The sequence below is a fragment of the Sinohyriopsis cumingii genome, chromosome 4 (assembly GCF_028554795.1).
Source record: "Sinohyriopsis cumingii isolate HCF-2022 chromosome 4, ASM2855479v2, whole genome shotgun sequence".
Lineage (NCBI taxonomy): Eukaryota > Metazoa > Mollusca > Bivalvia > Unionida > Unionidae > Sinohyriopsis > Sinohyriopsis cumingii.
Window position 1 is genome coordinate 4,193,849 of NC_142964.1, and position 25,107 is coordinate 4,218,955.

Genomic DNA, 25,107 nt, shown 5'->3' on the forward strand with positions numbered 1-25,107 from the left:
AACTATATATTTTAATTAGAGTGCAGTAAAGGGATATATTTAACTGGTTATTATTTGAGAACGAAAAAATGAGTATGCAAAAAATCACAGGCATGTTGGAATCTTTAAAAAATCCTTGCTTTGCATTGTTTAAAATCTGCATGGATCCTGTTATAATGGATACTAATTGTAATTTTTATTTACATTTCTTAAGAAAAAGCTCGGTTAATATTGGATCATTTAAAGACATGGACTTAAAAATTGAGAGAAAAGAAACTAAAACTTAGTGTCATCCCTGTGCTACCACTAGCCAACTTTTACACATGATTTAGCATCACATTTACACTTTGTGTGTAGTTGTGGATAAGTAGCAGTTTTGCACAAAAAATGGGCAACTTTGACTTAAAGTAAGTTTAAGGATTTAATTAAAAAAAGTTTTACCTGGAATGTAATTCCAATAACTTTTCTCTCAATGCTACCAAACTAATTATTAGAGTGCATTTAGAATGAAAGCTGTTCACGCACCAAAACTGAGCCAATATGCCTGATTTGGAACTTCACTTAAAAGTAGTGTCAGTGGTCTATGACCTTCAAATTTTCACACAAAAAATGGGTCATTGTGACATACTTTCTAAGTTCTTGATTCAACACAAAGATATTGACTCATTTTGTGAGCTTATGCTCAATTATAGCAATATAAACAACTTTAAATTAGTGTCTGACTTCAAAATTCTATAATAGATAATACCTGTGTTAGCAAATTCTGTTTATTTTTTTAAAGCTGATATTGTAATTATTTTACGCTGTCACCATGAGAGAGTTTGAAATACCTTTAGCAACAGAGGGGAGAAAATATAACCTTTAAAGCCAATTGATGTGGATAAATCCAAAGCCAGTCCAACATAAATAAAGATAGGATTAAAATGACTCAGATGTTAAAAGCATATACAGTATATATATATATATATATATATATATATATATATATATATATATATACACACACACACAAGCACACACACACACCACACTTTGGATGCTGAAAGATACTTACAATGTTTATATGTAAAAGGTCTTTTTTAAATGTCCAGTATAACCAGTGAGGACACCCAGGGAAGTTCTTTTTCTTTAAAATTATAACTCTCCCTATGCAAAATATGAAATATATTGCAGCCTATAGAAAGAACTTAATCAAAGTGGAGGAAGATACTGCTACAAATAAATAATAAAATAACTAAACGATGAAAGAAAATTGAAAATACAAATATTCATCACTCTGGCCATGCAGAAAGCAGCACATTGTATCTTCCTTGATCACAGTTTATAATGGGATTCAACTCTTACTACATTGTCACAACGAGAATTTGTTTTTCAAACCTTTTAATTTTTTATTTTATTTCTCTAGGGAATTATTACAAATCTGAATTAAAAAAACAAGTACCTACACTAAATTTTACACAATTCCAATTATTTATTTTTGTGCAGATTTGGAGTCAAATTTTTCCACATTATTGCTCCTCGGTTAATTTTTTTATTATTTTAAATCGTTATTAATCAGTAGCTTGGCGCGTAATGTCATATTTTAGTAATCACAACGTTTTTCGAGTTATGGAGAAGTTATACAACGCAATTTGATACCAGTGTATATAATGTGGTTACAAAGAAATTACTGAACCCAGTCTACTTCCTTGACAAAGTGTAAACAAATGTGGGAAATACATGCATATTTACCTATCCTGTTTAGAACAGACGGACAATAGTGATTCTTGTTGTTATGTGAAAGAGTTATTCAGGTAGATTAATAGTGTAGAGTAAAATTAGATGAATTTTGAGTTTATATTTGCTAGATATATATCTTATGTATTGTACGTATTGCCCGTGTCACCTGTTTTCGTGATCTTAATTTTAACAGTAGACTTGGGTTAGTGGATTTGACGCACTTAAGTACTTATCGTTACTTTTTCATACATACATTTTCCTCAGGTCGAAACCCGTCATTTTAATAAAATATAATTTAAAAAAAAAACATGCAAAAAATTGTAAATGGCATGTTCTACATAATGTTAATGCAAATAAAGTATTTTGAAGGCAGAATCATTTTGGATCTCAACCAGTCAGAGAAGAGTTTGTTTATAAGGAATAAATAAATCTCAACCCATGGAATTGTTCAGGATTAATTACTATACGAGCCAAATGCAGCCTCTATATTGGGTGGGGATAAAAGCCTATGAACCAAATCTGGCCCGTGATCTGGTTTTATTTGTTAATTTACATTATAGATTGTAGTTTTAAAAATCACTTATCTGACCCATGTCCAGGTCTATATGCTGAAGATTCCCATGGCTCATATTGTGAATTTTCATGTTCTAAATAACCTCCCTCAGTTTTTTTTATTTATGAAAATGATAAAAACACAGTAGAACTGAAGTAGGAACTTACCAGCCATTAAGTGTTTGAACATCATATCTAAAGTCCAATTGGATACACAATATTTTACAAACAGTGTATTACATGTACTGTATATGAATCGGGATCATCCATTTAGTATGTATGTAAAAATCTGGCAAAACGTGACCCCATCCTCCTCCCTGTACACATGCATATGTTTTTACACACACATCCCACTTATGTATGTATGCTTGACACCCCCCTGAATTCTATAGAATGGCCTATATTTAATCCATGCAGAAATGGTCAAGGATTAATAATATTACCTTGTTTAATAAAACACATAGTCCACCAACATTGAATGTCTGACTACATCAAGGAAATAAACTGTGTAACTTTAAAAAGTTTTCTAGTGTCTGTTAAAATTCAAATGGTGACTGAACCCAGTCAAGCAGGTTATGTATTAGACAAATTATTATCGAGGTTTCACCCCCCCATTTCTTATGCATACATACATTATCAGTAGACCCCCCCCCCATATGCAAGTGTATGCATTTGGGTCACCCCCCCCCCCCCCCATATGCGTACATACTGAACTGATGGACCCATATCAGTCTGGTTTTAGGAATTAGTCCTTTGCAGATACATACCTAATTTATCTGATAGACTTCATCAAGACAGATACTTCAAAGGGTCTAGACACTGGCATGATTCTGTGTGACTTATAAAAGGCATTTTACACAGTGAATCATTTTAGTCTGTACAAGAAATTATCTGCTTTGGCAGTAAAACAAATTGATTGGCTTTCATCATACTCTTCAAACAGACACAAAATAGTAAATGAAACAATGTCTAAACTGATGGCTATAACTTGTTTGTTCATTGCATAAATGACATGGTTAAAAGTATCTATTGCTAAATTACTTATGTACACTGATGATAGCACAGTTTTCTTTCACATCCAAATAATCATTTCATCTCTTGACTTGGGCAAAAAATCAATCATGTAATCACTGATTAGTTGACAATAAGCTCTTACTTCATCTTGATAAAACATAATGTAGCAGTTGTGGTTCAGAATGCAAATTTAAAAATATCAGAGACTTCAGTGTTGTCATGTCACCAAGTCACAAAATCTAAAATATTTATATTTTGGGTTTCCTTTGGATTGGGATACATACATACATACATACATACATACATACATACATACATACATACATACATACATACATGTATATATGCAGTGTTTCCCTTTACGCACACTTGTGATTCAGGGACGCACGCTGGAGAAAATTGATGCACACATTTTTTTGCTGTGTGTTTTTTTGATGCAAAGGATTTGCATAATGCGATCAGGATTTATTTAATATCCAATGCATTGGACAAGGGTGGCATCGTGTATTCTTCCAGCAGAGGCACTGACTGCTTCCCCGCTTTGTTTACTGCCTGCATTGCGCTCCTCTATTCGTAAAGCGGAGTGCAATGCAGGGTACATACAAAATAAGGAACCAGACTAGCACAGGCAATGTTATGACAGAGTAGCTTCCCCTACTTTTGCGAGCTCTCGTGTGATTTCCATAGAGCTCAGCAAAATGTGGTCCTTATGTTTAACATCAATGCTTGTTGCACTAGAAAGTGACCTCCAGATTAAAACGTTGTGCATTAAAAATCATTGGCAAAGAAGTGAAAGAAGCAGAACACAAAAGAGTAAATGTGAATCTAACTTTAATGAAAAATGGAGAAAATAATGCCCTTGACTGGAATATGGCACATACATTAGGATTACCGGTGTGACTTATGATCGCATCATTGCGAGGACTGCAAAAGTGAATAATCCTTTCACAACAGGGTTAAATAATTTTAAAATATCTGCCTTCATTCACCACAAGATACCTGGAGAACACATTATAACCCAAGACATTCTTTCACAACAAAGAAATCAGTAAACTTGCTGAGAAAAATGTGTTTATTTGGATTACAAAGTCGGGGGTCAATGCAGATTTTGTTGGTTGTTAACTTTGCTGCAACAAAATAGAGATCTTAAAGTTCATGTGTAACTTATTAGAAACAAGATGAATCATTAGCCTCTTTGATTTTTTGATAAATTTGTTCTAAGACAAAGTACAATGAAACCTTTGATAGTACACATTTTATGACAGGCAGTAAATTAACTGCCATCTAGTTACAAAAGATTTATTAGGCTTTTTGTATTGGCTTTTATGTAATATGTTTGTCTATAATATTGCTTCAAAAAGATTATAAGGAGACTGTTAAAAGTACGACTTTAAAAGAAAAATGAACTAATAAAATTATTCTTTGAATGGACAATGCATTTGTTTGTTAATTGTGCATGTTGGTTTATTTGTATGTTTAGATAGAGAGAGTATGCAGCGCAAGTTGCATTATCCTATTTCAAGCTATAAAAAGTCAGAGGAACATTTGTCAGTACATTTTTGACCCCCACATTTTTTATTTGACCCCCAGTTCTGACACCAATTTTTTTTTTTACCCTCAGTATTACCCCCCTGGGGGATACACTATATGCATATAGATATATATGGTGAGGCAATAGTAAGTGTTATTTTTATGAGAGTTAATAATAGCAATAAGTGTTTTTATAGAAAACATACTTTATAAAATGAAACCTTATAAAAGAATGCCATTTTGAGTGTTATTGCTCCTCATGGTTTTCTGGACTTGGTCTAGAACAAAGAAAGAAACTAAAGACTGCTTAGAATAAAATTTTGATTTATAAAATGTTTGAGGCAAGATGTACTGTTTGCCAATATATTATTTCAAGTATTATACAACACTGAAAAACAGTGGTCCAGCTTGTTTTTTTTTCACAAAGTATCAGACTATCTACATTATAATACTAGGGACAGTAATTAACTTTGTACAGTAGTATATTTGGCTAATGTATCTTGTGTGTATAGCTTGTATATATTGTGTGTATGTTTTGTGTATCTTTTGAGTAATATTAGTGGATATTGTGTGTATGGCTTATGTATCTTGTGTGTATGGTTTGTGTATCTTGAGTGCATGGCTTGTTTATCTTGTGTGTATGGTTTGTGTATTTTGATTGCATGGCCTGTGTATCTTGAGTGTATGGCTTGTGTATCTTGTGTGTATGGCTGTGTATCTTGTGCGTAGGATGTGTAATTTTTAAAAAATACTGTCAGTGAAATCTGTTCTTTTGATCTGTTTATTTTATGATATGTCAGTCTTTAATTTTTTTGTCCTCTAAATTCTGGACAACAGCAAGGACCTCACTGAAAATAAGCCCCATAAATGCTAATAGGTAATCTTATGTTTTCACAGCATGTCTTATATTATTTTTTTTGTCTCTTATTGTCTTAAATGTTATCTGTGTATTTATAATTTGTTATGTTGCTTACTGTATGCTTTGTATTGTATCAAGATTTTTATGTATTATATTTTGATTTTTGAAAATAAATATTAGCATTCGATCCTTCAAATGTACTGTTTTAGAACTTCAGATTTACTGACATTCTTCATTTTACACTCAAAGTGCAAAGGTCAAAAGGTCAAATGAGAGGGTTTTATTTTCAGTTTCTAACCATTCTTATTACTGTCTACAAATAACAGAACGGTAAACTGCTGAAAATTAAAAAATTATATCAAGATAGAAAGAGCAATATTTATATAGAAATAAAAAAGTAGAGCATACTCAATTAACTATTAATAATATGGTAAAAATATGGGAATTTTTTTGTAAACATGCACAGATTATAATAAAAAAGATCCACCACTAAATATCAGTGATGACAGCTGCACATGAAACTTTATAACCCAGAACTGTATATACAAATTTACTTCAACTACAAACAACACAGATGCAGATCTGCTGGGTACATAATGTGATGACAATTCTGGGTCTGTGTAGTTTGAGTTGGACCAGACCTCTAAATTGGTGTATATATATATATATATATATATATATATATATATATATATATAAGGGTTATGGTGGCACTCCACAGTTTTGTGTTTTGCATAGCGTTAGATTTTTAAAGAAAAAGAATTCCCCAGTTTTCCTAGCTGGTTATATTAGCTGTTTATAAAAAGATTGGCTTATATATCTTATGTATCGATCAAAAGATTTGAGCACAAGGGAGCACTCATTTTAGTGAGCTGTTTGGTTAGATTATGTAATATTACCACAAGTATAGTATCCAAAGAAATGTCAGCCACACTACACGAAAGTAACATGAAAGTATGTCAATATTCTCTCCATTGTGCATGTTACAAATGTAACGAACTTCACCTTACACCTACCGTGTTCTCAGAAGTTCATACTATCTTTAGAGTGCACCCTATGATGTAGTTATGTACTGTAGGTGTCATTTCTGTCATATGATCAGTAAGTGTTTTTTGATGTAGTTGTGTACTGTGGGTCTCATTGCTGTCACATGATTAGTAAGTGTTATGATGTAGTTGTGTACTGTAGGTCACATAGTTTTCACATGGTTAGTAAAAATGGTATGACACATGCTTTCTGCTGTGGGTCACATTGCTATCACATGGTCAGTAACTGACTGAATGAATGTAATGGTAAGAAGTTGATTTGCCCCATCAAAGTAGTTGGTAATGATTTTTGTTTGGATTTACTGATTAAAAAAGATAGAATTAGTCAAATGGAGTTATTTTCATAATCTTTGCTTCAGTTCACAACTTTAATTTGAATGATTTTATGCTGACTTGTCTGTCAGTCTGTGGGCAGTGTTTGTGTAACAAATGTTGCAATTTTATAAGGTTGTTATTGAAATATGCATTCTTTTAAAACCTGGAGTTTGGGAGATACTGTCAAAGCAAATATTGCATCACCAGTAAAACACATGATTGGATGATAAGTGTGAGTTACAGATATATCAATTGTGACAAATATAGACTCCATACCTACATTATAAATACTCAAAATATAAAGATTAACGCCATGACCCAAGTCCATGTGAATTGCAGCCTTGTTTCATTCAACGCTTGCAGCTTTTAACTCACGCTACAGTAAACATACATCACAGATGAAAAATTTTATTCTCTTATATTCATGTGTGAAAGAAAATCCTTCCTTGCAACCAATTTGAGCATGTTTTCAGTGTTAGGAGTTGTTGTCATCTAAAATGGCATCAATATACAATTCCTTATTTGCATATAGATATACATAATATAGAAATACATATATTTTGTATGACATTAATGTAGCAGCCTCTGTTGTTTTCTTTCAAACAAGACTTACAATTTTGGTGCAATGAGATACAGCATTTGCCATTGTGGCAACAACAGTTCTGAAAAAAGAAGTCATTAAATTAGATGATAAAAGTTTTGGTGCTATGTAACTTTCTTATAAAGTTATATCAACAAATTAGGGTCTTAAAAATGTTGGATGCTGTAAGGGTAATCTATAAAAACATCAGCCAAATGAAGGGTCAGCTAAGAAGACCCAAATCCCAAAAATATCCTTATTAAAATCATTTATAATTTTAGTAGCTAATTAGTCCAAGCCATATGCACAGTCCTGAGAACAGTTGGTGATTTCTTATTTGTTATAGCAGATAATCAGCATTTTTTTCCAGCAAAGTATGTTTCTTTCCAGTGTTTTAAAATAAATTTAAAATTGATTTTTTTCTCTCAGCAAAGTGTGTTTTAAAATAACTTTAAAATTGCAATTATTAAAATAAAATAAAAAATGTTTCAAAAACGTTTCTGATTTCAAATTCTAGTTTTGTGCTGAATGGCAGGCATACATTTTGAACAGCTTATCCTATAATATCCCTGATTGATCCTAGCTATTTGTTGTTTTAGTATGTTTCAGCCAATAGACTCATTATTTTTGTATTTGGTTGATGTAATCTTTAATGCTCAGTAGGATACATGTTTGATACAATCTTTAATGCTCAATAGGGCACATGTTTGATATAATCTTTAATGCTCAGTAGGGCACATGTTTGATACAATCTTTAATGCTCAATAGGACACATGTTTGATACAATCTTTAATGCTCAATAGGGAACATGTTTGATACAATCTTTAATGCTCAATAGGGCACATGTTTGATACAATCTTTAATGCTCAATAGGACACATGTTTGATATAATCTTTTACAGAGTTAGACAAAATCAATAAGACAGAGTTAGAAGTTTGATCAAATCTGAAGAGGAATATATGAAGAATAAATTTTGAGAAGACTCTAAATAAATTATATTTGTTGCAAACTATATCATTCGATACAGTTTTTGTCATTAGATTTAAAAGAGTGTTTATCTTCTTTTTTATGATTCTGTTGCAATATTTACCTTGGTCTTTTGAGACTCTGCATAACAATATTGGACCTAATAACATCCAATTTCATTGTCCTGAACTTTGTATTTCCATGAACTTTATATTTTCAGTGGTCATTCGTTTGTAAAATATTTAGTCAGGATAAAGCCCATTTAACCCTAAAGAAATTTAAGTGTAATTTTATCTGCAGTGTAACTTTAAGTGTTTTGAGACCTAAATATAAGATGACTCCAGTGAGTACCTTGTGAGTGATTTACTTCTTGTCAGTTTGTAAATGTGTCAGTCTGTTTAGAGCATGATTACATTTACTGGGTTAGAATTTTTTTAATATATCAAACTATGCTAATTTACACTTCATTTCCTTCTATAATTTTCTTCAGAGTCAACAGGAATGTGAGGATAATTGAATTTTCTGCAGAGAAGTAAATATTTTACATTGATCTGTCCCATGCCAAATCGAAGTAAAAAAGTTGCTCCAACTCCAAGCACAGCTTCAGAAATTGTTGAGATTCGACCAACACGCTTTTTACGTATTCGTCATATTAATGCAAAGAAGAGAGATGAGAAGTTTGAGAAAGAAATGCAGCTTGATGCCCAATACAGGCAAATGGGGATGATGGGCAGTGTGACTTCAGGGCCAGGTATAGAAAGTTCCAATTTTCCTAGCACATCAGGAACTATTCAGAATATATCAGCACAGAATAATGTTTATGGGCAGAATGCAGGAACAGCTGAAAGTATATTGCATTCTGCGAGAAGTTTGAATTCAGACAGAATGATTGATCAAGGAGATAATGGAAAGAGTTCTGATAAAAAATCTCAGAAATCATTTAATTTTAATATGAACTCCATCAACACAGGTGTACCAGGAAGAATAACTCTCAAAATAGATCGTCCAATTTCATCAGAGGAAAAGCTGCTTCTGTCTTCCCCAACAGGATTCTCAACATTCTCAGAGGGTATAGAGTCTTCATCAGGTGTTCAAGTTTCAGTGCCAACCCAAATCAAAACAGGTAAAGTAGTACCGGTAGTTTTTTTAGATCTCAGAATTTTCAAGAGATTAAGCCATTATGCAGGTCACAAAAAGAAGAATAGGGATAAAGTTAGATAAAATAATATACATGGTTATATATCATTATAGTAGTAATAATATACATGGTTATATAGCATTATAGTAGTAATAATATACATGGTTATATAGCATTATAGTAGTACTAATATACATGGTTATATAGCATTATAGTAGTACTAATATACATGGTTTTATAGCATTATAGTAGTAATACTATACATGGTTATATATCATTATAGTAGTAATAATATACATGGTTATATAGCACTATAGTAGTAATACTATACATGGTTATATAGCATTATAGTAGTAATAATATAGATGGTTTTATAGCATTATAGTAGTAATAATATACATGGTTTTATAGCATTATAGTTGTAATACTATACATGGTTATATAGCATTATAGTAGTAATTATATACATGGTTATATAGCATTATAGTAGTAATAATATACATGGTTATATATCATTATAGTAGTACTAATATACATGGTTATATAGCACTATAGTAGTAATACTATACATGGTTTTATAGCATTATAGTTGTAATACTATACATGGTTATATAGCATTATAGTAGTAATAATATACATGGTTTTATAGCATTATAGTAGTAATAATATACATGGTTTTATAGCATTATAGTTGTAATACTATACATGGTTATATAGCATTATAGTAGTAATACTATACATGGTTTTATAGCATTATAGTTGTAATACTATACATGGTTATATAGCATTATAGTAGTAATAATATACATGGTTTTATAGCATTATAGTAGTAATAATATACATGGTTTTATAGCATTATAGTTGTAATACTATACATGGTTATATAGCATTATAGTAGTAATTATATACATGGTTATATAGCAGTATAGTAGTAATACTATACATGGTTATATAGCATTATAGTAGTAATACTATACATGGTTATATAGCATTATAGTAGTAATTATATACATGGTTATATAGCATTATAGTAGTAATAATATACATGGTTTTATAGCATTATAGTAGTAATAATATACATGGTTATATAGCACTATAGTAGTAATAATATACATGGTTTTATAGCATTATAGTTGTAATACTATACATGGTTATATAGCATTATAGTAGTAATAATATACATGGTTATATAGCACTATAGTAGTAATACTATACATGGTTTTATAGCATTATAGTAGTAATAATATACATGGTTATATAGCACTATAGTAGTAATACTATACATGGTTTTATAGCATTATAGTAGTAATAATATACATGGTTTTATAGCATTATAGTTGTAATACTATACATGGTTATATAGCATTATAGTAGTAATTATATACATGGTTATATAGCAGTATAGTAGTAATACTATACATGGTTATATAGCATTATAGTAGTAATACTATACATGGTTATATAGCATTATAGTAGTACTAATATACATGGTTATATAGCATTATAGTAGTACTAATATACATGGTTTTATAGCATTATAGTAGTAATTATATACATGGTTATATAGCATTATAGTAGTAATTATATACATGGTTATATAGCATTATAGTAGTAATAATATACATGGTTATATAGCACTATAGTAGTAATACTATACATGGTTTTATAGCATTATAGTAGTAATAATATACATGGTTATATAGCACTATAGTAGTAATACTATACATGGTTTTATAGCATTATAGTAGTAATAATATACATGGTTTTATAGCATTATAGTAGTACTAATATACATGGTTTTATAGCATTATAGTAGTAATAATATACATGGTTATATAGCACTATAGTAGTAATACTATACATGGTTTTATAGCATTATAGTTGTAATACTATACATGGTTATATAGCATTATAGTAGTAATAATATACATGGTTTTATAGCATTATAGTAGTAATAATATACATGGTTTTATAGCATTATAGTTGTAATACTATACATGGTTATATAGCATTATAGTAGTAATTATATACATGGTTATATAGCAGTATAGTAGTAATACTATACATGGTTATATAGCATTATAGTAGTAATACTATACATGGTTATATAGCATTATAGTAGTAATTATATACATGGTTATATAGCATTATAGTAGTAATAATATACATGGTTTTATAGCATTATAGTAGTAATAATATACATGGTTATATAGCACTATAGTAGTAATAATATACATGGTTTTATAGCATTATAGTTGTAATACTATACATGGTTATATAGCATTATAGTAGTAATAATATACATGGTTATATAGCACTATAGTAGTAATACTATACATGGTTTTATAGCATTATAGTAGTAATAATATACATGGTTATATAGCACTATAGTAGTAATACTATACATGGTTTTATAGCATTATAGTAGTAATAATATACATGGTTTTATAGCATTATAGTTGTAATACTATACATGGTTATATAGCATTATAGTAGTAATTATATACATGGTTATATAGCAGTATAGTAGTAATACTATACATGGTTATATAGCATTATAGTAGTAATACTATACATGGTTATATAGCATTATAGTAGTACTAATATACATGGTTATATAGCATTATAGTAGTACTAATATACATGGTTTTATAGCATTATAGTAGTAATTATATACATGGTTATATAGCATTATAGTAGTAATTATATACATGGTTATATAGCATTATAGTAGTAATAATATACATGGTTATATAGCACTATAGTAGTAATACTATACATGGTTTTATAGCATTATAGTAGTAATAATATACATGGTTATATAGCACTATAGTAGTAATACTATACATGGTTTTATAGCATTATAGTAGTAATAATATACATGGTTTTATAGCATTATAGTTGTAATACTATACATGGTTATATAGCATTATAGTAGTAATTATATACATGGTTATATAGCAGTATAGTAGTAATACTATACATGGTTATATAGCATTATAGTAGTAATACTATACATGGTTATATAGCATTATAGTAGTAATTATATATACATTCAGGGCCAAGTTTTCTGGGACCAAATCAGGGATTTTAGTATTCACGATCTGGGAGATTGGGTCCAAACCATGGAGTTTAGCATAGTATCCATTTTTGTACTACTATATACCATGACTACATTAGGGAACGATAATTTAATGTTCTGAAGCTGGGGTCTGGCACTTTGATTTTTAAAACAAATTTCCATCTGTCAATAGCTGGAAAAATACTTCACTCTGATTTATAGAAAAATGACATCATATTATATCCATCATGTTATTTGAAAAAATAAATTATCCTGAGGCAAACAATTTCAATATTTCACCTATAAAATATCTACCATTTCCCAAAAATTATATGGTGCATGAATTTGCTAGGTGTTAATTGTTGTCAGTGTTGTAATTAATTAATATATAACTAAAGTGGGAAAATTAAACTTACACAAATAACTGACACCTTTGAAAGATGTTGTGCTGACATTAGAGAGCTTGCTGATAAAAAATAGGACGTGCTGACACTGAAACCTACAATTTACTAGATTTACCACTGATATAATAGGTAGGGACTGAAACCTACAATTGACTAGATTTACCATTGATATAATAGGCAAGGACTGAAACCTACAATTTACTAGATTTACCATTGATATAATAGGCAGGGACTGAAACCTACAATTTACTAGATTTACCATTGATATAAAACCTACAGTTTACTAGATTTACCATTGATATAATAGGCAGGAACTGAAACAAACAATTGACTAGATTTACCATTGATATAATAGGCAGGGACTGAAACCTACAATTTACTAGATTTACCATTGATATAATAGGCAGGGACTGAAACCTACAATTGACTAGATTTACCATTGATATAATAGGCAGGAACTGAAACAAACAATTGACTAGATTTACCATTGATATGATAGGCAGGGACTGAAACAAACAATTTACTAGATTTACCATTGATATTATAGGCAGGGACTGAAACCTACAATTGACTAGATTTACCATTGATATAATAGGCAGGGACTGAAACCTACAATTGACTAGATTTACCATTGATATAATAAGCAGGGACTGAAACCTACAATTGACTAGATTTGTCATTGATATAATAGGCAGGGACTGAAACCTAATATTTACTAGATTTACCATTCATAATATTAATAGGCAGGGGCTGAAACCTACAATTGACTAAATTTACCATTGATATAATAGGCAGGGACTGAAACCTACAATTGACTAGATTTACCATTGATATAATAGGCAGGGACTGAAACCTACAATTAACTAGATTTACCATTGATATAATAGGCAGGGACTGAAACCTACAATTGACTAGATTTACCATTGATATAATAGGCAGGAACTGAAACCTACAATTTACTAGATTTACCATTGATATAATAGGCAGGGACTGAAACCTACAATTTACTAGATTTACCATTGATATAATAGGCAGGAACTGAAACAAACAATTGACTAGATTTACCATTGATATAATAGGCAGGGACTGAAACCTACAATTGACTAGATTTACCATTGATATAATAAGCAGGGACTGAAACCTACAATTTACTAGATTTACCATTGATATAATAGGCAGGAACTGAAATCTAATATTTACTAGATTTACCATTGATATAATAGGCAGGGACTGAAACCTACAATTTACTAGATTTACCATTGATATAATAGGCAGGAACTGAAACAAACAATTGACTAGATTTACCATTGATATAATAGGCAGGAACTGAAACAAACAATTGACTAGATTTACCATTGATATAATAGGCAGGGACTGAAACCTACAATTGACTAGATTTACCATTGATATAATAGGCAGGGACTGAAACCTACAATTAACTAGATTTGTCATTGATATAATAGGCAGGGACTGAAACCTAATATTTACTTGATTTATCATTGATAATATTAATAGGCAGGGGCTGAAACCTACAATTGACTAAATTTACCATTGATATAATAGGCAGGGACTGAAACCTACAATTGACTAGATTTACCATTGATATAATAGGCAGGGACTGAAACCTACAATTAACTAGATTTGTCATTGATATAATAGGCAGGGACTGAAACCTAATATTTACTTGATTTATCATTGATAATATTAATAGGCAGGGGCTGAAACCTACAATTGACTAAATTTACCATTGATATAATAGGCAGGGACTGAAACCTACAATTTACTAGATTTACCATTTATATAATAGGCAGGGACTGAAACCTAAAATTGACTAGATTTACCATTTATATAATAGGCAGGGACTGAAATCTAATATTTACTAGATTTACCATTGATATAATAGGCATGGACTGAAACCTACTATTGACTAGATTTACCACTGATATATAACCTACTATTGACTAGATTTACCATTGATATATAACCTACTATTGACTAGATTTACCATTGATATAATAGGCATGGACTGAAACCTACTATTGACTAGATTTACCATTGATATATAACCTACTATTGACTAGATTTACCATTGATATATAACCTACTATTGACTAGATTTACCATTGATATATAACCTACTATTGACTAGATTTACCATTGATATAATAGGCAGGGACTAAAATCTACAATTGACTACATTTACCATTGATATAATAGGCAGGGACTGAAATCTAATATTTACTAGATTTACCATTGATATAATAGGCAGGGACTGAAACCTATAATTGACTAGATTTATCATTGATATAATAGCCAGGGACTGAAACCTACAATTTACTAGATTTACCATTGATATAAAACCTACAATTGACTACATTTACCACTGATATAATAGGCAGGGACTGAAATCTACCATTTGTTTGATTTACCATTGATATAAAACCTACAGTTTACTAGATTTACCATTGATATAATAGGCAGGGACTGAAACCTACAATTTACTAGATTTACTATTGATATGATAGGCAGGGACTGAAATCTACAATTTATTAGATTTACCATTGATATAAAACCTACAATTTACTAGATTTACCATTGATATTATAGGCAGGGACTGAAACCTACAATTTACTAGATTTACCATTGATATAATAGACAGGAACTGAAACAAACAATTTACTAGATTTACCATTGATATTATAGGCAGGGACTGAAATCTACAATTGACTAGATTTGCCATTGATATAATAGGCAGGGACTGAAACCTACAATTGACTAGATTTACCATTGATATAATAGGCAGGGACTGAAACCTACAATTGACTAGATTTACCATTGATATAATAGGCAGGGACTGAAACCTACAATTGACTAGATTTACCATTGATATAATAGGCAGGGACTGAAACCTACAATTTATTAGATTTACCATTGCTATCATAGGCAAGGACTGAAACCTACAATTGACTAGATTTACCATTGTTATATTTAGCAGGGACTGAAATCTAATATACTAGATTTACCATTGATATAATAGGCAGGGACTGAAACCTACAATTGACTAGGTTTACCGTTGACATAATAGGCACGGACTGAAACCTACAATTGACTAGATTTACCATTGATATAACAGGCAGGGACTGAAACCTACAATTGACTAGATTTATCATTCTTTTTGTTGTTTAATATACTAGTTTTGTGACATCATGGTCAAACACTGTCTTGTACACAATTCTTTCAAATACATGTGCCAATAATTTAAATAAAGCCATTTAAGTAAAGTGCATCTTAGCATACATGTGTACTATTTAAAGTCTTGTACCATTATGTTACTGTATGTATTACAACTGCTTTGATTTTAGTGCATGTTTGCAGTTCATTTACGAATATAGCCTGTTAAGTCATGTACAATTATTTTTTACATAAGTACTTTATAAAGTCTTATATAGTTATGTTTCCTTTTGTATAGTTTATAAATTTTGTACAGTTATGTGTTACTGATGTACTGTATGTACTTTATAAAGTCTTTTACAGTTATGTTTACTGTACTGGTATGTACTTTATATATTCTTGTACAGTAATGTGTTACTGATGTACTGTATAAAGTCTTGTACAGTTATGTGTTACTGATGTACTGTATAGTCTTGTACAGTTATGTGTCAATGATGTACTGCATACAGTTTTGTACAATTATGTGTTACTGATGTACTGAAAAGAGAGCTACAAAGAAGGAGAAACAAAAGCTTACTCGGGAGTTACACCATCATCTTCCGTAGATGGACAGATGCCATGAAGAAGACGTACTGTATAAAGCCTTGTACAATTCTGTGTTACTCTGTCCTTTGTACAGTTATGTGTTACTAAAGTGCTGTATAAAGTCTTGTACAGTTAAATATTACTGATGTAATGTGTAAAGCCTTGTACAATTATGTATCACTGATGTTCTTTATGAAGTCTTGTACAGTTATGTCTTACTGGTGTACTGTATAAATTCTTGTACAGTTATGTGTTACTGATGTCCTTTATAAAGTCTTGTACAGCTATGTTACTAAATTACTGTATAAAGTCTTGTACAGTTATGTGTTACTGATGTCCTTTATAAAGTCTTGTACAGCTATGTTACTAAATTACTGTATAAAGTCTTGTACAGTTATGTATTACTGATGTACTCTGCAAAGCCTGTGCAAAACCTTATACAATTATGTATTGCTGATGTCCTTCATAAAGTCTTGTACAGTTATGTGTTACTGATGCCCTTTATAAAGTCTTGCACAATTATATGTTACTGGTATTCTTTATAAAGTTTTGTATAAGTATGTGTTACTGATGTCCTTTATAAAGCCTTGTACAATTATGTGCTACTGGTGTCATTTATAAAGTCTTGTACATTTATTGTTAGTGATGTATTGTATAAAGTCCTGTGCAGTTATGTGTTACTGATATCCATTATAAAGTCTTGTACAGTATATGTTACTGGTGTCATTTATAAAGTCTTGTACAATTATTTGTTACTGGTGTACTGTATAAAGTCTTGTACAGTTATATGTTACTGATGTCCTTTTTCAAGTCTTGTACAGTTATGTGTTACTGATGTACTGTTTATAGTCTTGTACAATTATGTGTTACGGATGTCCTTTATAAAGCCTTGTACAATTATGTGTTACTGGTGTCATTTATAAAGTCTTGTACTGTTATGTGTTACTGATGTCCTTTATAAAGTCTTGTACAGTTAATGTGTTACTAATGTACTGTATAAAGCCTTGTACAGTGGCCGAGTGGTCTAAAGTGCTCACCGTTCTGGATCACTGCCATCTCACTTCTGTCTGCGTGGGTTCGAGTCCAAGGCTTGGCTAGCATGGGTACATAGGAAAGCCTGCCAGTAGCTCCTCATGGGTAAGTGGTTCTTCCCGGGGTTTTCTAGGGTTCTTCCTCCACCAGTTATACTGGCCGCCATGTATAGCCTATGGGGGCGCTCACCAATTAATATGTACTTTAGAGAGAGTGATGTATGTAAGGTGAAGTAGTTTGCATTTAAAACATGCACAATGGAGAGAATGTTGGCATACCTATATGCTACAGTAATGTAATGTGGATGTTATTTCTTTGGATATTGTACTTTTGAAAATTGTACATGATCTAAGCACAATGCTAACTAAAATGACTGCTCCCTTGTGTTAAAAAATCAGCCTGAATTAGTCTAAAGTACACTATACATAGCAGCTATTAAAATAGGGAAAATGAATTTTGCCAGACTAGACAATACCAGCTTCTGAAAGTGCAATGAATGAATTACCAAATATGTAAAATGTAAAAAAAGTTATCGGCTCTTTTTTATACAATTTACCTCTGAAGTTCAGGAAGTGAAAATGACCAAGTAGAGCTAGCACTTTTTTGAAAGGTTCACATTTGAAGTAAGGCCAGGCTGTATACTCTATAACCCATAGTACACCCATCAATCATACATCAAAATAAAGGGAATTAAAGGTTCTTTTAATTATACCTAAGATATACAAGGTCTTTTTTAAATAGCCAGTATAACCAGTGAGGAAAGCCGGGGAAATTCTTTTTCTTTAAAATCTTAACCCTATGGAAAATGCGAAACTGTATAGCGCCACCTATCTTGTGCTGAAAAATGGCGTTAAACCCTAGAACAACAACAACAATAAAGCCTTGTACAATTATGTGTTACTGGTGTCCTTTATAAAGTCTTGTACAGTTATGTGTTACTGATGTCCTTTATAAAGTCATGTCCAGTTAATGTGTTACTAATGTACTGTATAAAGCCTTGTACAATTATGTGTTACTGATGTCCTTTATAAAGCCTTGTACTGTTATGTGTTACTGATGTCCTTTATAAAGTCATGTCCAGTTAATGTGTTGCTAATGTACTGTATAAAGCCTTGTACAATTATGTGTTACCGATGTACTTTATAAAACCTTCTACAATTCTGTGTTATTGATGTACCTTATAAAGCACTGTACAATTATGTGTTATTGGTGAACTTTATAAGTCTTGACCTGTTATGTTTCACTGTATCTACTTTATAAAGTTATAAAGTCTTGTATTGTTGTGTGTTAAGGATGTACTTTGGTTTGGTTACTACGTACTTTATATTCTTGTATAATTATGTGTTACTCATGTACTTTATATTCTTGTACAACTATATGTCACTGATTTACTTTATAGTCTTGTACAATTATGTGTTAATGTATGGACTTTATTAAGTCTTGTGTGTTACTGTATGTACTTTTTAAAGTTTTGTCAAGTTTTGTGTTACTGATGTACTTTATAAAGCCTTGTACAATTATGTGTTACAGATGTACTGTACAAAGTCTTGCAGAGTTATGTGTCACAAATGTACTTTATCAAGTCTTGTAGAGTTACATGTTACTGTATGTACTTTTAAAAAGTCTTGTGCAGTTATGTGTTACACATGTACTTTATATAAACTTGTAGAGTTACGTGTTACTGTATGTACTTTAAAAAGTCTTGTACAGTTATGTGTTACACATGTACTTTATATAAACTTGTAGAGTTACGTGTTACTGTATGTACTTCATAAAGTTCTGTAGAGTTTTGTTACAGATGTATTTTATAAAGACTTGTAGAGCTATGTGTTGCTGTGTTCATTGCATGCAGTGGATGTTGGTAATTATTTATTTTTTTGTATGAATTATCCTGAATGTTATTTATACTACAGTTTTGTATGGTTGGTAGTAAAGGTGAACAGTGTTTATGTTTTAAGTATACGTGCTGACTTTAAATAAAGGTTACTTGACATGATCTGGATTCAGATTCTAAAGTCTTCTGCATGAAAGTTGGGCACTCAAAACATAAAATTAGGGATCTTGACAAGAAAGATTGGTTAACGATGTAGCCTTCATAAAAGTTTCCTCAGTCTTTACACTAAGGGGATTTTCCACCCTGAATTAATGTCATTGGATCTCAGCTAGATAACATTAGAAAATGATATATAGCTGTATATCAATCCTCTGCCATTCTTTGAATAAAATGCCCCTCCCCCCACATTCACTTATTTTACATTTTCAAATAATTTACAAGTAGAGGTCTGTATAGATTGGGGATTGGGTGGAAATTTAAAGAGTGATGATTGGTTCCTTGTAACTGATTACTCATCAGTTTTGATTGGTTGTAGATATCTTATTTTTTGTTTTTGATTATGTAATATTACTTGGTAGTGGTTATGATGTTTGTAGGTTTGTCATCTTCCACATTGTTGGTGCTTGGATTGTACATAAAAAAGAAGGTTACATTATCTTGAAGTTACTATTTACATATACTTTTTTTGGAAGATCCCATCCCCAGAGTTGAATGGTTAAAAAGAAAATCAGAATCTATAATCATTTACATTCAAGAATAGTAAATCATAATCAAACACGTGTTCATTTTACCTTTCTGACCAGTGTTTGACTACTTTGATTAATCATCATACCTCAAGTAAAACTTATTAAAAATCTTCCTCTTGTAGATGAGATAACTGCTATTGAGGAAAATGCTGCAGAAGAACAGAAAACCAGAAAGGAAATGGCAGAATCCTTGAAAATCCATTTAGAAAAGTCAAGACCAAAAAGTTCCAAAAGTCCTCGTAAAACACATCGTCCCATCAGTGCACGAGACATTCCAAAACACTCTTTATCACATTCATCAGCTCATGCTGGTGCAAGTTCATCTGTTCTGCATAGGATACCTGCAGACTTTCTTCTTAATGATACTGCGTTATTTTTCATTCATGGCGTTGGAGGGTCATCAGAAGTGTGGAGAGCACAGCTGGAGTTTTTCACAAAGTTTGATGTAGAAATTATTGCGCCTGATCTCATTGGACATGGAGATAGTTGCGCACCATACAATCCTGAAGCATATCACTTTCAAGAGATATGTGCAGATTTAGAGGAGATATTTGATCGGTACTGCAAAAGACAGAATGTTGTAATAGCCCATTCTTATGGGTAAATAAGATTTTTTGTTGAATTTATTTTTTGGGTCTCTTGCATAAATAGTTCTAACTATTGTATAAAGTAGTGTGCATACTAACTTAAAAGACAAATCCAACATAATGCTCTGGCAGATCTGGGTCTGTGTAGTTTGTTAGGAGAAAACAGTTGAACAAACAACATAGACCCTGATCTGTGGACACATTATGTGACAGCAGATCAGGGTATTTGTTGTTTACAGTTTGAGTTGACTTAAAAGTGAGTATATACAGTAATCAGACAAGTTACATTAGTACCACAATGTAACTCTCATCATTACAGAACTGGTATGGACATGGATTGCATATTAATAATATTAGTAAAATTGCATACATCATGTGTTTAATTACCAGGTGTAAAATCCAAGGCCCCAGTGGATATCATTATAATGAGGGAGTTCTGTCTTTACTCTAAGCGCAGGATCAAACAAATTTCAAAATCCAATGGTAGCCCAGTGAGCAACTACACTGTAAGTTATGAACAGATAGTTTAGCTTAATTTCACTAGCCCAGAGAATGGTACACTTTAACACCATATTGTGAATATTAGCCTCAAGTCTTCCATTTTGTGAGTCTCAATACCTATCTATATATTGTTATGTCTTGGAACAAATGTAGAATAAGTAATGATTTCACATGGAAAAGTATCCCATAGGGTTACCTGAATTCAAAATGTAAGGTAGCCCTGGGCTCTGAAGCCTGTCAGTAGTGTAGACATTTTCATAAGGCAGTGTTTCATGTGGGAGAATCCTTAAATCTGGAAAGAAGGCCAAAAATACTCATGTAACAAATTCATTGCCAGAAGTTAATGTTAGTTCTATCTGTTCATTTTACCCGTCTGACCAGTATTTGACTACATTGATTAATTATCACATCTAAAGTAAAAATGATTAAAAATCTTCTAGATACTCTAATTTGATTTCAAAGAGCTTTCCTAATTGTAAAATGACTATAAGATTTGGCCAGTCCAGTTTGATTATGAAACAATTTCATAATTGTAAAATAATTACAAAATCTTGCCACTCTAATTTGGCTAAGAAGAACTTTCCTAATGGTTAAATAATTATCTTTTTTAATTGTAGAGTAATTATAAAATCTTGCCACTCTAGTTTGGCTAAGAAGAACTTTCCTAATGGTTAAATAATTATCTTTTTTAATTGTAGAGTAATTATAAAATCTAGCCACTCTAATTTGATTATGATAATCTTTCCTAAATGTTAAATGATTATAAAATTTTAACATACTTTATGCATGTGGTTAAAATAAACCAACGCCAGAATTTGCAGCAATCAATGTACACTTGATAACAAAACAGTCGACAATTACATTTTTAAAAAATATTTTAGCCAACTTTGGGGGTTCTATTCACTTTATGCTCACTCATGGTCACTTGTGGAATGTACTATATATACTCACTTATAACTGAGTCCAGCTACAAAACTGCACAGACCCAGATCTGCCAGAGCATAATGTACTGGCATATCTGGGTCTGTGCAGATTACTAGGAGTAATCTGTAGAACAAAACAACATAGACCCTGATCTGCATGCACATTATGCAATGGCAGCTCAAAATCTTTGTTGTTTGCAGTTTGACAACTTAAAAGCAAGTATATATGTACTTCTTTGCAATCACTTATATGAGGTTCAGATTGATATTACAGAACTATAAATTGATCCCTGGACTTTCTTGTTAATATATGAATGTGTTAACCACTAAACTATCCATGCCTTTAATTGCCTTCTGTTATTATGTCTTTACGGCAAGACAAGAAAGGAAATATTTCTTTGGCTTCATGTCAATCAATGCACAGTAATCCATTTTTGTATACTCCATTTTTGTGTATTGACTCCTCAGTTAGATTATCTACGTTTCATCATAAAATTGCACAAATATTTGGGCTACAGCTAGGAATTAAATATTGTGTATTTTTGTTCACCCATATTATGGTGACATGGAAAGATTGCAGTGACATGAAAAGATTTATATATTCATAGGAGAATTTTGACAGCAGTGCTTGGATTTATACAAGAATTAACTCTATGATCACCCTGAGATGTTATGAGAAGCTTTTTCAGAAGGCAGTAACTAATATACTAGGGAATTGTACATTTCCTCTGAGCCCCCAGATATCAACCTAAGATCAAAGGACAGCAAGGGTTTCTGTCCTTTCTGGCTGTAAATTCCAGATGTACTAACCTATGTTAAAAGTTTTGTCAACTGGAACCTGATGAAAGAGACCTACATTTTTTACAACTTCTACTCTAAATTTAAAATCCTAGATTTATATTAAATGTATAGCAACGGAAAAACATCTCTTCTCTCATTCTGATACACTGATATTTAATTTGTGATTGGTAGCAACTGAAATCTGTCAAAAATATTTTATTTGTACCCACATGTGACATGTGATCTCAGATCAAAAGGTTTGAAAAATATAAAACTACTGTATATGGTAATTGATTTTTTTGTGAGAAAGAAAATAACATCAGTGCATTTTTCAACATGTGAGAAGTCTATGAATATCACTGTTTTATTTGGCAGTGAGTACATTCTATCCAAAAAAATGCCAGCTTGTGGTGCACTCAGTTCAGTCAGTGTGAAATGAACTGTAATGATCTTTTATCTTTACTTTCTGGGATCTTTTTGGGCAACATAAAAGCAACTTTCTTGTGTCAAAATTGAAATAAAATGGTCAATGGTGCATTAACACAGTAAAATGAACTGTATATAAGACATCTTATATAATTTGTAAGATATCTTATAAAGAGTTTTAATTAAGATATAAAGTTTATAAGATGGATTATGTAATTTATACAATATAAAGTTTATAAGACGGGTCATGTAATTTATAGAATATAAAGTTTATAAGACGGGTCATGTAATTTATACAATATAAAGTTTATAAGATGGGTCATGTAATTTATACAATATAAAGTATATAAGACGGGTCATGTAATTTATACAATATAAAGTTTATAAGACGGGTCATGTAATTTATACAATTATAAAGTTTATAAGACTGGTGATGTAATTTATACAATGTAAAGTTTATAAGATGGGTCATGTAATTTATATAATAAAAAGTTTATAAGACGGGTCATGTAATTTATACAATATAAAATTTATTAATTTTGCTCATGTAATTTATACAATATAAAGTTTATTAATTTTGCTCATGTAATTTATACAATATAATGTTTATAAGATGGTGTATGTAATTTATATAATATAAGTTTGTAAAATATCTTAGCAAAATATCTTATAAAATAAACAATTTATCTTATCAACAATAAATTCAGTTATCTATTAAATATAATATGATAACTCATAATTTATACAACATCTTATAAACTGTATAACTCAATTTTTGCAGTACGTCTTATGAATGATATAACTTGTACTTTTTAAGACATGTTATTAACTGTATAATTCATACTGCATATGACAGTTTATGACAGCTTATAAAATATATGACTTGTACTTTCTAAGACATCTTATAAACTATATAACTTTTACTTTTTAAGACATCTTATAAAATATATGACTTGTACTTTCTAAGACATCTTATAAACTATTTAACTTGTACTTTCTAAAACATCTTATAAACTATATAACTTGTACTTTCTAAGACATCTTATAAACTATTTAGCTTGTACTTTCTAAGACATCTTATAAACTGTTTAACTTGTACTTTCCAAAACATCTGTATCAGATAGCTTATATTAATTATGAGATACATATCTTTTATAATAAGTAATTTGGCTTGCTATTGTTTTATTAAGATATCTCCTAAACAGGCAAAACACAAGCTATCTTATGACATCAGTAAGAGAGCTAGTTTTACAGTAGATATATCTCATAACATGTGTAGAAGATATCTTAAGACTGTTTATATTATTTTACAAGATATCTTATTCAACAGATAACACATCAGATTACAGATTAACTTTA

At 30.8% G+C, this 25,107-nt stretch overlaps 1 protein-coding gene across 1 annotated transcript in view; it reads left to right on the forward strand.

The window, feature by feature from the left end:
• Positions 1–25,107, forward strand: part of LOC149800551 (uncharacterized) — a 123,352-nt gene that overhangs the window by 88,389 nt on the left and 9,856 nt on the right. The window contains exons 11-12 of the mRNA XM_089954434.1: positions 9,073–9,683; positions 20,654–21,131. Of these exons, the coding sequence (XP_089810560.1) occupies positions 9,073–9,683; positions 20,654–21,131 (1,089 nt within the window). The remainder of the gene's footprint in view (positions 1–9,072; positions 9,684–20,653; positions 21,132–25,107) is intronic.